At 42.9% G+C, this 17,117-nt stretch overlaps 1 protein-coding gene across 14 annotated transcripts in view; it reads right to left on the bottom strand.

Annotated features, from left to right (window-relative positions):
• Positions 1-17,117, bottom strand: part of LOC104148527 (neurabin-2) — a 135,212-nt gene that overhangs the window by 46,039 nt on the left and 72,056 nt on the right. For 3 of the 14 annotated variants that reach the window (XM_068948562.1, XM_068948570.1, XM_068948567.1), the window contains exons 1-2: positions 2,748-2,825; positions 177-2,061 (exon numbers count right to left, since the gene is read on the bottom strand). In XM_068948562.1, coding sequence (XP_068804663.1) covers positions 177-1,790 — 1,614 coding nt within the window. In that variant the 5' untranslated portion in view covers positions 1,791-2,061; positions 2,748-2,825. Of the gene's footprint in view, positions 1-176; positions 2,062-2,395; positions 2,687-2,747; positions 2,826-2,980; positions 3,082-17,117 lie in introns of those variants that run through there. The other 11 variants (XM_068948563.1, XM_068948569.1, XM_068948565.1 and 8 more) reach the window with 7 other exon arrangements.

The following is a 17,117-nucleotide window of genomic DNA, read 5'->3' as shown; positions in this document are numbered from 1 at the left end:
CCTCTTACTCACCTTGAGCTTTTTCCTTGTTTAGAAAACCAAGCAGTTTTGAATAAAAGTCATCCATTTACACTTTTAAAGAGTTTTTAGAGGCATGGAAGAACCACCACAAAAATATAATTCCTGGGTATTTTTGATTGCAAAAGAATAAAACCAGAAAAATCAGATTTACTTACCTTGATAGGAGCTGTCGAGAACTTGACTTTTCGGTCTGGCTCAGGATCTTCCTCTTCAGAAAGTCCAGGGAACTCCTCATATTCACTATCATACATATACTCCTCCTCTCCCTCCAAAATTTCTTTACTGTCAGGCCCTTGGTTTTCTGGCTCTGTATCCCTATCATCATCAAAAGCTTCATTCTCTATTCCAAAAGCACTGAAGTTCTCTCTCTGCTTTTCTGCCACTTGCTCCTCCTCTTCTTCTTCAGTGTCCCCTTCCTGCTCTTGAACATCCTGAATATGTGTAACTGCACCCTCTTTCACAGACATCCCATCTCTTATTTCTTCCTGATTGGTCTCACCGCATTCTGTAAGCTCTTCTTCTGCCTCCAAGTCACTCCTCTTCCCTTCCTGTGCTTGATGTTTGAGCGGCTGATCGCCTTGATCAACATGATTGTTCTCCAAACCCTGTTTTTCATGCCCTGAGGTTTCATCTTGCACAACCAGCTCTGTGCAAGTCCCCTCCACGGGGGAAACCTGGTAGAGAATACTGTCTGATCTCCACTTAGCCTCCTGACCAGGTACACTGCTCATATCCTGCACATTTCTCTCAAGTAGTGGTTGCTCTCTTTTGTCTTTTTCAAGTGCCTTGCTCAGTTCATCTCTGGTGATCCCAGGCACTTTGGTGGATGCAGTCTTCTCTGAAGATCTTTCAGCAGCAGCAGATGAATCTGAACTGCACTGGCCTCTCACACGGTCTTGATTTGAAGTACTATCATTTTTGGACATTTCTTTGGATTCTTCAGTATCACTGTCACCCAGAAAACTTTCCAGCCTCCTAGAAATGGGTCCTGCATTCAGGAAGGAGGATTTGGGACAACTGTTGGGATGTTGCTGCTTCAGCTCCTCATTATCCTGAGTTTCAACTCTCTCCAGGGCAACCGGAAGACTCACTTCTGTATTAAAACTGAAATGGTCCACCACATTGCTGCAATCAGGAGAAGCTGAACCACGTCTCCTCTTATCCTCACTTCTTTCACATTTGCTAGGAGAATATCTGTCCCCTGAACTTCGTTGTTTTATATTTCTCTCAAATAGTTTCCTGGTCTCAGAAAATTTTTCTGCCAGAGCAACTTTGTCCAGGTCTGCCTCATCACTGCTACGGATGATCTTGTCAGCAGTAGAAGGCGCAGACAACGAATCCACAGGACTGCTGCAGGGGCTGGTACTTGTATTAAGAAGATTATTTTTTTGGACAATGAGGAAAGACGGGCTACCTGGAGAAGGTCCGTAATCTGCTGGAGGGGCCCGGCTGACTAACTTAGTCTCAGCAGGGGGACTACTTTCACAAGAGGGCGTGGAAGAGGAGCCTCCCATCTGCAGAAACATATTTTTGATCTTGTGCACTCTATTGCCATAAGTGGCAGCTCTGCCTCGACTGTGTGGTTCATTTCCCCCTGCATTGGAAGAGGTGCTTAGCTTCTGCTGAAGGCCTGTTTTGTTGCAAGTGTTTTCGGGATTGTTTACTCCATCAAAAGAGCATTTGATAGCATGGAAATCAGATTTATATGCATTTCTGTGTGGAGAAGCACTTCTTAAAGTCCTTTCCCCTTTGCCTTCCGTCTTCATCATTGTCAGAGAGAAAGCTCCCTCGACTCCGGGGCGAGAACAGGAAGGAAAACTCACAGGTGCAAAGCTTCCCGCCTCCAACACCACGCAGACCAGATCCTGCAGAAGTCTGGAAAGGAGCGAGACTTGAAAAGCAGCCTTTAACTCAGACAGCCTCCGTGCTCACGTTGAAATGGAGTGCACCAGAGTATACGCAGAGAGAAAGAAATCACAGCCTGTGAATGGCCCCATCGGATATTATCTCCACTGTGGATCACAGCATCCAGAAAGCCATCTGCAGAGAGACAGAGAGTTTTAATTAACTTGGGACCTCGCTGGTGTGTGACACGAATCTAAAACTTGCCGCTCCTCCGGGTGGGAAACGCCATTCGAGACCTCCCCGCGGCTGCCAACGGAATAAAGCCCATTGTGTCGGCCGGGGGAAGCGCAGCCCCAGCTGCTCCCACCCGCCTGCCCGGGACCGGCGCGGGGGCCCGCCGCCGCCGCCGCCCCCACCCCGCCCGGGCAACGGCCGTCCCGCGCCGGGGGTGGGGGGGGGGGGCGCCGCCCGCGCCCTTCCTGTCCGCCCAGAGGAGAGCGGGGGCCGGGCCCGACGCCGCCTCACGCACCGCGGCGGGGCCCGGGCGCCTCCACGCTGCCCGGAAGGGAGGAAGCGGCCAAGTTTCGGCCCCAAGTTGGGGCTTCCTCGCGCGAGCGCGTCTGCGCCGCGGGGCGGCCGCCGCCGCCGGGGCGCACAATGGAGCCGCCCGGCACCTCGCCGCCAACTTTCCGAGCCGACCTACCTGGGGGGGGGGGGGGGGGGGCGGTCCCGCCGGCTCCTGCCCTCAGCCCTCCCGGCCGCCCAGCGGCCGCGCGCACCACGCCATCATCACCCGCCGCCAGCCTCTCCCCCGCGCTGTCCCGGCCCGCCCCGCCGCCGCCGCCGCTGCCCCCGCCGCCGCCCCGCGCGCCTCACTCCACCTTTCCCCCCGCCCCCGCAGCGGCGGCGGCAGCGGCGCTCCCAACCGCCGCCGGCGCCCTCCGCCGCGCCGCGCCTCGGGCCCGCCCGCCCGCGCGCGCGCGCGCGCGCGCTCGCCCGCACACAAAGAGAGGGAGCGGCGGCGCGCGGCGGCCCCTCTCACAGCCCGCGAAGGGGAGGACGGGGGCGGGGGGCGCCTGGGCCGGGGGGAAGCGCCTCGCGCGCCGGCACGTACCACGGCGGCGCGGGGCGCGGGCTGTGGGTGATACCATGTTGGGGAGCCGAGCCGGCCGCCGCCCGCTTTGCCTCGCGGCGGCCGTTAGCGCGGGGCGGGGCGGGGCGGGGCGGGGGCGCCGCCTGCGCCGGGCCCTCCGCGGAGGGAGGCGGGGCGGGTCCGCGGAGGGTCGGCGGAGCCGGGCGGGCTGCGGCCCCGGCGCGGCAGCCGCGCTGGGCAGGCGGGAGCCGGCGGCGGCGAGGCGGCCTGCCGGCCTCGTCAGAAAAGGGGGTAAAATCAAACAAGCGCTCCCGCCAGTGCCGTGGCAGAGCCGTTCCCAGCCCTCTTAGAAAACATAAGCGTGGAGCTGACGCCTTTTGAGAAACACGCCTTATTTGTAAAGCCTCAGCTCCCCGAGCCCCGTACGGGGGCTGCGGCTGTTGCAGTTTTCACTTCGAAGTAAGGCAGCTCCCCGGCTGCAGGACAGACCGTGGTGAGCGGGACCGTAAAGGCTTGGAAAGCCAAAGTAAAAGGAGTGCCAGATACTCTTCCCCACCCCCCCCTTCTTCCTGTGTAAAATCCTATTATTCTTAACCCTTCCCAAACAGGTAGATATCAACAAGAAGTGCTACGCGTCGTGTCGCGCTCCCCGGGCGCCGCGAGGCCCCGTCGGCCGAGGGCCCAGGGCCGGCCGCTCCGCGCTTGGGATCGCTTCGGGCCGCGCGTGGCTGGCACGCGTTCTCCTGTCGCTGGTTTCCTCGGCGTGGCATAGGTAACGAACCGTTTCCTGCGCCCTCCCAGCAGGTTCACGGCGAGTTCTGCCTGCCTGCACGGGGCGACGAGGCACGCCGCCTGCGCTCCTCTGCAGGCTCCCTCCTCCCTAAGTCACAGCAGCTTCCCAAGTCTGGGAAACGATGCCCGTCATCCACAGCCTTAACTGCGGTTTTGCAAATGATTTTGTATATATACCTGACTCTCCTGCTACTTAACCCAAATAAAAGCACCAACTTTTCAACCCTATTTGTCCAGATGCAGTTAAAGACAGAGTTTAGATGACTGTCCAGTTCCTTGTGTGCCTACTTCCACATAGCGCGTAGGAAAATCACACAAAATAATCAAGACAGCCCTAAAGGAAGTAAATGGAATCCTTGGAATCAATAACTGAAACAAAAAGTTATTGCAAGAAGAATAAAGTCGTATGGATTCTGGATTCTTGTCCTGTGGGCAAGTCAAAAATTTGAATATTATTCATTCCAAATGCAAATAATTTCAATTTCCCATGGATCAGAAATTTTAGCTTTGTATTTTAGAAGAGTCAAAGTGATCTGGTAACTACCAATTATTCTATATAACAGTTATTTAAAAGTTTAAATACTTATTTCTTGGGAAATAATTCTTTCACTAATTTTTTTTATTCAAAGCAATGATGAAATGTATACACTCTCAATGAATTCCTACCTGACTTCTGTTTGGCATTATTGAGAATTACAGTGCCCAAAAGAGTGCGGAGTTTGATTCTAAATACATTAAATTGTTTTAAATTAGCCTTAATCATAATTTTGGAATAAGAAGAAAATCTTAGTATTGAGACATTTTCCTGATGCTTCATTTTTCTAATACAAAGCAGGAAAAAAATTGTGAGACTTTCTTCTATTGTTCTGAAACGTTACCAGGGTCAGCGGTACAACATTTCACCCAACCTCTGCCTCTAGCAGCCTTGGAAATACTTGGAAACACTATTCTGAATAAAGTTTTAATACAAACAGTTTCACTGTAAGAACAACAAATGATTCTTAGCCTGAGGATACTTAGGTCTCATCTGGAGCAAAGTAGTGGTGATCTTTCTACCAGATCTTCCCAAGACAGTTTTTCATGCCGTAGTTGTAGGTTGGGTTGAAATTGCACGGCTGAACCACCATCTGTCAATAACTAGGGCTGTTAGAGACAATGAAGCAAATACTTCATACACAAAACAAATGTAAATACAAGGTTGCTCTGCAATTTGAGCACCCTGGGCAAAGCGCCCTCTGTGTGCTGTTCAGGGAGTCTGGCAGTAGGTAGGTGAGACAGTTCAAAGAGAAAGGCAGAGCTCAGAAACGACATAATAGCAAAGCTCAAAGCAGGTTTACGTGCTCAGGAAAAAAAGCTCAGGCTTTTTTTTTTTTTTTTGAGTGTTGGCTGGAGAGGCTGGAGCAAGAGGATACTTTGTGTTTTGTACTCTCCTATGCTTGAGAAACAGGAATTACAATCACAAACCTTTGAAACAAATTTAGTTGCACGAAAGAAGCCTTTTTTCTTTACAATTTCCCTTCCTAACCAGGATAACGTACAGGTTGTTTTGGCTAGCCGTGCTGGTCAGAAGCGGCAATATCCTTATCAGGGTCGGTTGGTTTCTAGCGAGGAAAGAGCGTGAATTGTAGTCTAGGTGAACTGCTATGAAGGAAATAATAAGAGTTGTTTACAGAAACAATGATTCAAGTGATCAGAAAAACTCAAAATACAGACCTCTGGAATTTGAGCAAGAAGCCCATGAAGGTGAAGTAATGTGGGATTTCATCATGGCTAACTGCAATAAAATGCAGAAAAAATATCTTATAGATACAATTTGTGAAAGTCTCCTTGAAAGATGTTGCCAAGGCGAAACAATGAGGAGTAAGCAACTAGTTTGCACTGAACAAGAAGAGCTACATTTTCTCAGGTAAGCCTAGTAAAAAACCTGGAGTTTAGGGGGATCTTAGCAACTCAAAATCTTCTTGGTGAAAAAGTGAATCCGAGTTGCAATCTCTGAACTCGTGAATCGAATGAGGACAGACAAAGAGGATAATGTTTCCAAGCAAAAGGAAAATTGAGGACACTTCTGCAAATGCAGCTCTTCAAACTGCCACTGAAGTACAGTTTATTTCATCATTAACTCTGATTACAGAGGCATGTATGTGTGAAAGGAATCCATTTCAGTGGTCTGAGCGTGGTTAAACATCTTCTGAATCGTACGATGTTCTTGTGACTGCTCCTGTCCTGGCTTAACTATTTCAAAATCCCTCTCCTATGGGACACAGATGCTTGTGCTTACGGTTTGGGGGCAATGTCACCAGAGAAAAAAATAGACATTCCTCATGGGTACATGGAAAGAAGGTCTAAAAGAGAGCTGAGTAGGGAAAGAAAGACTCTTAGGTTTGGATGAGAGTGATAGTGTGTTGCCATTTGAAATTATCCTGTAAGAAAGATCCTGTAAATGTGTAAGTAGTTCAGTTTAGATCAACTGTCTTAAATGTTTTATATTCTTTTGGCGTGCAAGGACTGTCGTCATTTTAGACCTCAGCAGAATGATGAACGTAGCCAAAATCGGTCCTGCGTTTACAATCTGGGTTAATATATATTCATACTGGTGGATTCAATTGTTGGTGTTTGTTCAAGATGAGTGTACAAAACCATTAAGTACATATTCTAACCCAAACAAGGACAAAAAAGACTACTCAGCAGCTTTGAACTGTATCTTGTTTGGGGTGTGCCTTGCATGCTCTATGACATTAGAAAAAACATTCAAGTGGAGAAGCAGAGTTAGAACTCAGAAAAAAGATTTTAAGAAAGCTAAAATAAGCATTAGTTCAGGGCCCTGTGAGGCCCTTTGATCAGCTTTTGACCAGAGCCCTTGGAGAAAGAAAACTGGAGTTGTGAACTGGATTCTCTTCCAGAGACTTAATTTCTCTGTGTCTAAAAAAAAGGGTGGGGGTGGGGCAGAGGAGGACCAGGAGTCTGCACTTTGTTGAAAATACAAAAGCATTGTTAAGATATTGTATTGCCTCATCAATTTCTTTCCTAATTGAAATAACCTATGAGATCCCACGCTTTGGCTAGCTGCTTTGAGTAAAAAGGAAGTAACGACGTGTTCACACTGAAGAGGTCAATATTCAGTACTGAAGTTCAGTACTGAAGACACCTGTGCCCGTACTGAGGCTTTCTGCAGCTCTTAGCAGCGATGCTGAAAGGGTGGACCTTGTTCTTGCCTGCTAATCAATCAGCAGCTCTTAGTTTCAAAATTCAGTCTCTCCCATACCCTTCACATAGTTCAGCTTACTTTGTCACATATCTACAAGTCACTGCTATTTCACATGCCGCAGTATTAAAATATAGCTCCAGTAGCCATGAAAGCATACTTTGTAGAAGACAACAAAGTCAAATTCTTTTAGAGAAACTGTTTCAATGCCTTCTCTTCATTTGTATTTCTACCAGCTTTTTCTGCAATCAGTGTTTTGGCGTTATCATTTCTCTTCAGATTCAGGTTGTTCTCTGGAGCCCTTTTGATAAGACAAGGTTTCTATTCAAAAGAGTTGAAATTATTTGTACTATCATTTTTAATAATTAAACTGTTTTTCTTAAGAACAGAATATATCCTAGATTATGAGATCATTTCAAATTTTCTCTCCGACCCCTATTGCATTAACAAATTCAGAAGATGCGTTGATAAGACTCGAGACAAAGGCAAGAAATAGGAGGAGGAAAGTTCACTGATTTTAGAAAAGATGGGCACTTGAAGATTGACACTGGTATCACCAACTCTTTAAAATACTTGAACCAGCTCAGGAAAAATTTGGTTTTAAAAAATCTTGAGCAAGCAATTCTTTGGCTAGAGGCAGGATTTTGAAGCTCCCTCTCCTCTCCATTACTACTTTGCAGCTCCCTATAATTGACTGGGCAGAATGCGGTGGCGATGGAATAAGTGCCTCACGGAAAAAGGAAAGATCAACAGCGAGTATAACAGTGCATTGTTAAAGCCAGCAGTCAGCTGAGCTGAAGAAGCCTGCATGAAACAAAACCATATCTCCAGCATTTATCGTAAAGCTTAATTCTCTGAACTTTTACTCTTTAAAAGTTATCTGCTTTATCCACATTTTAGTTTTATCACGTGATTGGAAATAGAGCCTCACCAAAGTTATATTTAATCTTCTATTTAATGCTAAAGTTGCATCGCTGGTTTAAGCAGAGTGAGTCAGTGTTTATTTTATACTTTTGCAAAAAGTCAGGAATAGAAGGCTCAATTAAGCATTCAGAGTTTCGTAAGTACGTTTGTAGATTTTTAAAGCTGTTTTTAAATAAAATATTTTTCTATCATTAAAAAGTAATCTGAATATTTTGGAAGTATTTCAGTAATACTCACAGTATAATTCAAGTAGCAATTTTTAATTTGAAAGAGACCACCACTATTTCTATAAGTTTGATGGGCAATTTTGAGCTGGCTATCAAAAGAAGTAAGAAAGCAACCCTGTAAGTATGTTAAATCCAAAACTAAAATAATAAATTAATTTATTAAATTCATTATTTTGCACCACTTCACAAAAATAATACATAACTAAAGTCCAAAGTGATATTTGATGGTCAAGAGCAGCTGTATCAACGACAGGAGAAGCAAGAAGTTTCACAGCAGATGAGGAGATAAGCCATTCGGTGAAGGCAGTGAGGCAATGACTGTGGGCAGATACGGAATGAAAATTTGAAAGGAAAAAGCTTAGAGTCTAAAAATGGTCAAACAGAACTTTTGTCTGTCCCATCCTTCTTTCTCACAGGTATACGGCAATATATGGCGGTTTAAATAAACTAGGTCTGTTTTAAGGGGAGTGAGGCACTGCAAACGGATTTCCGACAACAAATACATTCAATGTTTCAGCCATTTAATCATGACAAAACCATGAAGGATGGAGTCTTCCAAGGTTAAAGGGATGGACCAGCCAGGCTGCCATACAATACCACACAAAATAAGGATGTAAAGATGTCTTAGAAGAAAGCGGAGAACAAACAGGACAACCATTAGTGCAGGAGTTATCAGTATATAATGGTAAGATTTTGGAATGGGATTCACCCAGCAGCTTGCATTTTGTGTAGGACACTACAGTTGCACAGCAGGACCCGAAAGACTACAGGTACTCTGGATGAAGAAGTGCTCAAAAGACAGAACCTAACTGAGTTCGACTAAGCTCCTTTCCAACTGTTCCAGATAACCCGTCTGCTTACTCTCCGGCATGCCTGCAGCACTGCAGAGGAAGCCTGAAACATCACTGCAATAGTCTTTAGTATTATATATATTATGATATGTATGTCCAGCAGCTATTTTGATTTCTAAAACTAGAGCCACGCTATTTTGGGTAAGTTAGTGCCTGCTCCACATTTTGTTGCTGCTTCCTCAAACTGTTCCCCTGCATGTTCCAGAAGCAGTTGGTAAAAAATACACTAATTCAGGTTGCAATGGCTAGCAGAGATGCCATAATCCTGCTGATTCATTTTTTATTTCTTCTCCACTGTCATTTCTGAACCTTCCCCATTCTTCCCGTCCATGTATTCAGTTATCAGCTGAGCTCTTAGACTAGAACTGTTTTATAGGCCCAATATAAAATATGTATCCTATAACTTGCATTTTAATCAAGAAAAAAAACCCTAACCATTAGTTCAAACATTATCAAGATTTTTTGGCTTTAAAGTAAGTAAATAACTGTAGCTTTGCAAGCAAACCTCAATTAGAAAACCATTATACTGAGCAGTGCTATTAACAAAACATGAGTACTGCTAGTCCTCCACTTGCCTGGTGCTCATTGCAGAACGATATCTATGCCACAGAAAGCTGTTGGCATGGGATAGCAAGTAGAAGTTTAGAAACAGAAAAAGCTCCTGCCAGGTTCTGCCACCACAAAGCAGGGCTGCCCTCTCTAGTTCCCAAACATCTCTCATGCACGGCTCCAGGAAGGGCCAGTCTGTTGAATCAAACATCAGTGTGTATCTGGCTGGGTTAACTTTCATAAATCAGTACTTGCCTTGCTGCTTGTTTACTCGGATAAGAGATAGGTCCTCCAAGGACAGGGCTATCTGCAGAAGAGTGAATTCATTTAATAAGCAGTGCCATCACTTCTCCTATAGCCCACCCAGGATGCTGTTCCCCAGAAATGCTGCAAATTAATATGCTGACCACATATTCTGGCCACAGGACCACAGCATTAAATGAAGGTCAACGTAACATCAGTGAAACACGCATTGACCACAGCCAGTTTGTCAGCACATGTTACTACCGACCTCTGCGAGCTTGGGAGGGTTCCTCACATTACACCTCCAAAACACATTGGAGAAAAATTTGGAGGAATCTCTTCAGGCTTGAGTATCCAGAATCTCCTAAGCCTCAAGGGAAAATATTGGCCATTGAATTTGAAAGCTGCTGTAAAAAAAAAAAAAAAGGAAAAGAAAAAAGTCTTTGCTGCCAAGGAGGCTGAACAGAAAATGCTTGTGACTTTTCTCACGTTAGAAGCCCCAGTCCTGAGGCGTCCAAACCCTCAAAGCCAATTGCCATATTGGCAAATTCATGGAAGAAAAAGAACAGGGGAGGAAAGCAAGGATGAAATCGTAGAATTTTTTTGAAGCAGCGGTGCAAATATACACTAAGTTTTTTAGCACAATAAGCAGATGTTAGCGTGACAAGGAGGCAGGGGGCTCAGGAACAGCCATCCTACTGAAAGCTGCTGGAACTGGAAAGTCTCTCATTGCATTTTTCAGCCTGACAGCTGGAGCACTGCTGACATACTTTTACAGAACTTAGGAATTTCGGGAATAAGGTTTGTTGCTATTGTTGATTTTACTGATTTCCAACGCAAGAAAGCTTATGCTACCATAGCTGTCTGCCTCCTAGTCTGCAAGAAGTGCAAAAAGTTTTGAAAACTCGCCAACCAGTTCAACCAGATTTGACTCCGGCTGAGAGTCTTCCACAACAATTATGCTCCTACAAGTTCTGCAAAAATAGGCAACTGCAGAAATGAGAAAGAAAGACTCGTAAGAGCAATAAAGGAAAAGGTTGCAATAAGAGATCACCCCTTGTAAGTCACTAGAGAATCTGCACAAGACTGAACCCTTATGAATCAGTCACAAGAAAAGCCTCATTTTGAACTTGCATCTTTTTAAAAGACAAAGTCAGTCAACCAAGAGATACAAACTGGAAGGATAACTGGAATCTTTAATTCTGGAGTTCACAGTAGTATTTCTTACTCAGCTGTGTTAGTTTCTGTCCTACCAAGCAGTTTTTACACAAAACCCAAAGTGTTTCGGTACAATAAAAGTGCAATCCCTACTCTTACAAAAACTATGATCAGGAGAGCTCTGAAAAGCCTGTGAAACAAATCCTGTGCATGCTCAGCTGTGTGCAATTTTTACATTTTAAATAACATTATACATTTATGTTGTTTCATAGTATTATATAAAACTCCCTCTGTTAATTATATATATATTTATGTACACACACAAACACACTCATGAATGTATTTTTCAGTTACAAGATAAGGTTAAATCTTTTTAAGGTAACTTAATTTTGAAATTCAGATTCCCTAACAATTAAAAAAATCTGTAGCTACATATAGGTAGAGAGACAAGCATACAAAGACTAGAACTTAGGTTATAGTATAAAGCTAAACTAATGCAGTTTGAAAGCAAACTACAACCATTCTCACTGCTTATTTTTTATACAGAAGCAGTAGTAATGTTAGAAAAAGAAAAAGAAAAAGAAAAAGAAAAAGGGGGAAGCACAATCATATAGGTGAATTGCTTTCTTCACTTACCTATAATTTCAAATTAAAAAGACAGTATTTTGAAACTCTATCAGTCCAAGAATTGCTTGACATCATGTAAGTTTAGAATATAAAATCAATGTTGCAAAAATAGAAGAAAATACGGACTATCTTCAGGTGTTAAGATTAAATTTGTTTCTTAAATATGTAAGTCTGAATTCTGTTCTGAATGATAATTGTGTCAAGAACCTTCCCCCTACCCCCGACCCCCTGGAAATTAAAAACAGAAAGTACAACTTAGGTATATAGTATAAAGCACACAGCAAAGAAAAAATAATTTTAGTCTGATGCCTATCAGGACAATTTTCATGATGATTCCTTGCAGCATATTAGAAAATGTCCTTTCGGACATATTGCTCTGTCCTTTTGGAAATGACCCCCACGTTTGCTCAGTTTCTCTCCATTCACTCTTGGTTATGAGCTATTTGTAGTACAAATACACTTAGAGAGCGCTATCAGAATCAGGCTGCTTGTATCAGTACGTATGAAGACAAAGCATCCGGCTTGGACAGTTTATAGCTGACTGCCCTAGGGCAGCAAGTAACGCCACAAGGGAGCAGTGACTAAAAAGAGCTCCCCTGGGGACCGGATGGCCCCAGACAAGCACAGCAGGGCTATAACTCCACCTGCTTGCCAGCTGCAAAAAGGGCCTGTATGGTATATATTTCCTGCACTGTAGTTTAGTGTCCGAAAGCATTTTGCAAACCTTGTCAGACAGAAAGCAGGGAGCAGTTCCCCACTACTAGATGTATCTGCAGTTATGTTGGAAACGTGAGGAAAAGGCATTACAAAAAGACATGAATGCAAACATTAAATTTACACAAACATTTTCCCAGGAATAATAATCTTCCAAACCTGTGAATCTACAAAACAGCTCTAAGGGTAAAAATAAGTAATGTAGATCTTATTTTGACATTCCAAAAAATGTTTCTTTTCATTTGAAAATAAAGTTTTCAGTTAAAAATATTTTAACGGGTAAAATAACCATAAAAATGAAACATTCAGGTTAAAGAAAATATTTTGTGTTAACGCAAATTGAATTTTTTTAGAAAAAAAGAAAAACTTGTGTTTCATTGAACTGAACTGACTGCTTTTTTCTCCCCATTTTTAATTTAGCTTTCAAAGCCAATAATACATTGCCCAATGCACCAATGAATAACAGCTTACAGCTGAACTCTTTCCTAACATAACTCCTTAACCAAGTAGAAAAAATAAGTGCAAATTCCCAAATCCAAGCAAACAAGCTACCTGTCCGAAACAGTCACCGAGCTTTGCTCTATTCATACAAAGTATGAAGACTGAAAGACTGAGTTGCAGCAGAATAATTTGCTCTTTCATGTCTGGTGGATAGAAAGCATTAGCTTTTTCTAGATTGGAAGAAGGCATGCCAGACACCTGTTCAAAACATAATCTAACTCAAAACTTTCCATCACACCTTTGCATTCAAGTATCCCTTTGAAACCGTTCAAAGAACGTCATTAGCTACTGGCAGATTATTGCTGTTTCAACAGCTACTACTAAGGGATTCGTCTGGGCAGAATCTTGATGCTATTACCCACATTTAAGGTGCACATCAGTACTCTGGGAACATAACAAAGAGTCCGTCCCTTTTCCCAGTAGGTTGCAGTTTCTAAGACCTGAAATGAGACTGGTTAATTTTCTCGACTTTGTAGCTGGAGCTATTTTAGAACTTCATTCCTAGGTTTTCTGACTGCCAAGCTGCTAATTTATTATGCATTTTTTGTTTTTGGAACGGGATCGTGAGTGGCTATTCACAGGGACTTTTTAGGTTAGGACACCACCATTGAGAGGTAACGAGTAAACGAAAGGATCCTCAACTGAATGCGCTCTAGAAATAAAGTGTCAAAGAGATTTTTCCTTTAATATCCTTAATGTTATTTTTTAAATACACAGGTCACATTCTTACAGTGAAAGTCAATGGGAATGTACTCATGTTACTGATGAAAGGTATGTTCCCGTACCTTTATTTAAGTTATAATGCAGTACGACTAGTGGCCATAAAACAAGTCACTACCTTCAAAAGATTTTGCTCAAGCATTTAGGACCTCCTTACATCACCATCCTTAATATTTGTCATTGACACTTTCCCCAGAAAAGTGTCTTAGGAAATAATTTGAAGTACACTGAAATCACAGGAAAAACACCATCCCACTTGTCGGGGCTTCATGACAAGTGATAAGGTGCACGAGTAGACTCTCTAACAACCACTCTGCCTACTCACTTGATGCTTCTTTGCCTCAAAGCCAGCACTTGGCAGGGGCTTACCATTGCTGTGGTATAATCTAGGCTGATTAGCTGACGAGTTACCAACACTCCACTTACACGCAGAAGGCAGGTCTCAAAGGTAACAGCACCGAAACAAAACTGGGGTGATTATCAAACATAGCCACACTGAATCACAGTGTGGAAAGGACAGAGAGCTTCCCTCTCTTTACAGAAATTCTCCACACGGTAGTTTAAGCCTCTAATAATAGAGTGCAGCACGGCTGAGCCTGAAAAGTCTTACTTTGACATGATCATGACAACTGCAGTTTAGGTTACAGAGAAGCTGATTATAGCAACTTGTTTTAAACATGAAATAAAACCACAGAGCTGCTCACATGAACGTCTTACGGAATGAGTAGATGAGTACAGCAAAACATCACAAGACATAACAGGAAGGACAGCAGAATCAACAGAATATCTGCCTGGAGGCACAGTCTAGCTTGGATATATTTATTATACCTATAGCTCTAGGTATGTATTCTCATACCGAACACCAGAGAGCTGGAGAGCATATCCTCGTGGCAAAGCACACAAGCACAGTAAATTATGCTGTCTTATAATCATATCTTTGCAAAGGCTGCTTTCCTAATGAGACTTTGGAAGCACCTCTGAACACTTAGACGTACCAACGAAAAGCAAGTCCTTATATGCTGCTAATCTGTCCCATTTCCAGGGTGCAAAACAAGCTAGTATGCCTTTGGAAGGCCTGCGATAACCGTATGGATGTGCACCGGACAGTTCTGGCTGTGAACCTTTCCACCAAGTCATTTCCCCCGTTCTTGAGCTGACATTCCAAACCACTGAGTGTATTTAAGCAGCTGCCCATTTCTTAATATCAGAAATAGCCATAAAAATATTTCTTCCTCACAAACCCATAAGTTTCTTCCCCACATTACTTCTGTCTAAGATGTAGACTAGGCAAAATGCAGATATGCACTAATAAAAGCTCTGTAACTTCTCTACTGGTTCTTTAATTCTTTGAGAAATAAGAGAATTTTTTTCTTACTGTTAGTTTCCAGCAATTATTTTCTGACCTGTATGGCTCGACAGAACAAGCTAAAGTTAGAATTTTAGATGAAGAAACTTAGCAGGGCAATTTCTGGAGCATTTTACTTTCATGGTTTGATTTTTTGTCTCTTTTGCAAGAGTTTTGCACACTGGGGTCTAACTACCAGGTTTTTGGGAAAGATACAAGAATCAGTTCCATAAACATAGGAAAACTCTTAAAAATGATTCCAAAAATAGTATCTTTGAAGCGTGTATGATATATACAAAAAGCATGTGATGTGAGAAAGAAGTTGCATTGAAATAAATGGCACTGTGCCATGCTCTGCTAACAAACTAAGTCACTTCTACTTAGTATTCAACTCACATTAGACTTTGCAGATGTTCAAAATATGAGCAAGCTAAGTCTGCTAGAATTAGACTCCTCAGATTTGGCCTTTCCGAGTCGTAGAGCTCCTCCGCATACCACAGAGACTTTGCTGAGATTCTGCAGAACGAGGCAGAAGCTTTGGGCTGGTTATGCTTGGCTGAAGCAGTTTCCTTCGCACCCATCTCAGGTGATGCGAATGCACATAGCTCTGCTGACGCTGGAACCACACCTATTTGGCGTTAGGTGGAAATCGGACTCTTCTTCTTCTTAGTATAGAGAAACTTAGAAAAGCACAGGTTGGGAGTGGAAGAATGGTACGTATTCTTCATAAGCCTGTTCAGTCACTATAGCAGCGGGATATAAAGGCTTTATCAGATGTCACTTAGACAGAGCTACGTAACTCATCTATTGTTTTCCTTAGGTCATTCCTATTATTCCTAGGTAATAAAAACTTATACTAATAAAATGCTGACGTTACTCTGCATCAGAAAGTTCCTTTTATACTTTAATGCAGACTTACATAATCTGCCCATATATATACCAAATAATACGAGGAATTTTTTAAGTCGCCTGCTCTTTAGAACAATGTTCTCTGACTCAAAGCACCTTCAAATCTGTGCAAAAGTACTTGGTCACCCATCTATGGTGATAAAGTCTATGTGAAAAATTGTAATCAGACACAGCAGTGACCTTTGCACCTTTACATCTTCTGCACCTCGTAGTCTGCTCACTAACCTCACCTCCCTGTGTTGCTTCTAATGCTTCAAGCTCTGACCCAGGCACCACGACAAAAATAAACAGAAAATTCTTTTCTTCTTACTTCATAGTTGAATTAGAGATACAAAATAAGAACTTTGCAGTTCAGAACCAGCTGAATTTTTCAATAATTAACTGTTAAGAACAACTTTAATCACTGAAAGAGAAAAATTACTGGCTTCCTATAGCACTTATGGCTAGCCCCAATATCCCTACCTGAGAAAAACAATTTGCAAAGTATCCCTGTGAAGGAAAGCACTTAGGCATAGACTTGATTTAAAGTCAATAGATGTATCCATCTTGTCTTTGCTGAGTTTATGGAGCTCCCCCTAAAGAACAGATTCACTGTTTGCATAGAGAGTGAGCTTGAAAATCTACTCCAACTCCAGGTTTTATCCAGCAGGTGCTGATATCCAAGCGGTCTCATCCCATCTCAAAAGATAAATAACAATGAAAACTTCCATTCTACAGAACAGACATTCTACAGAACAGATTTACTGTTTCAATTGATTATATATCCCATAACTTCACTGTTTATCTTCACCAAAACCTGTATTATATCCTATCTTGGAGGCGCCTTTCTGTTATGCAGTCATTTCGTGAGCCTGTCTAGACCACAGTGTGAGGTCATCATCATACCATCTGCTTAACTTGTTTGCTTTAGTGTGTCTGCAACTCAGTTCAGCTCAAATTTTAAAAGAACATCCTCAAAAATGAGGATGAGACATACAAAGGCATACTTTCCAAGCATACTATACAAAATAGATCTATTATTACTGGTAATATATCTCGTATTTTACCATGGATTTATTATAGAAATACTTAGAAGCCATTTCAAGCTATTCTTATAATATTTTCTTCCTCTCAGTAATATTTTGCATGCTTTTCTTCCCTGAATAAATCAACATACTATAGATGAAATGAAAAAAGATCTTCCTGTCTCTCTGCTATTTCTGTCATAAATGTTGAAAATGTTCATGCTTTTAACATAAGGCATAACATACTGCATAGCCAAAGCAAACAAACTGATATGTAGTCACCTCTCTCCGATCCTGTTAGTACCAAGATAATCTCACCCTAGGCACATTAGAAATAAGATTTCATAGAGAGAAATACAAAAAACCTGGCATTCTACCGCTTGATCTTTGGA

The sequence above is a fragment of the Struthio camelus genome, chromosome 6, assembly GCF_040807025.1.
Source record: "Struthio camelus isolate bStrCam1 chromosome 6, bStrCam1.hap1, whole genome shotgun sequence".
Classification (NCBI taxonomy): Eukaryota; Metazoa; Chordata; class Aves; order Struthioniformes; family Struthionidae; genus Struthio; species Struthio camelus.
Note: the sequence above shows the minus strand (reverse complement) of the source record. Positions and strands in the feature narration are given on the sequence as shown.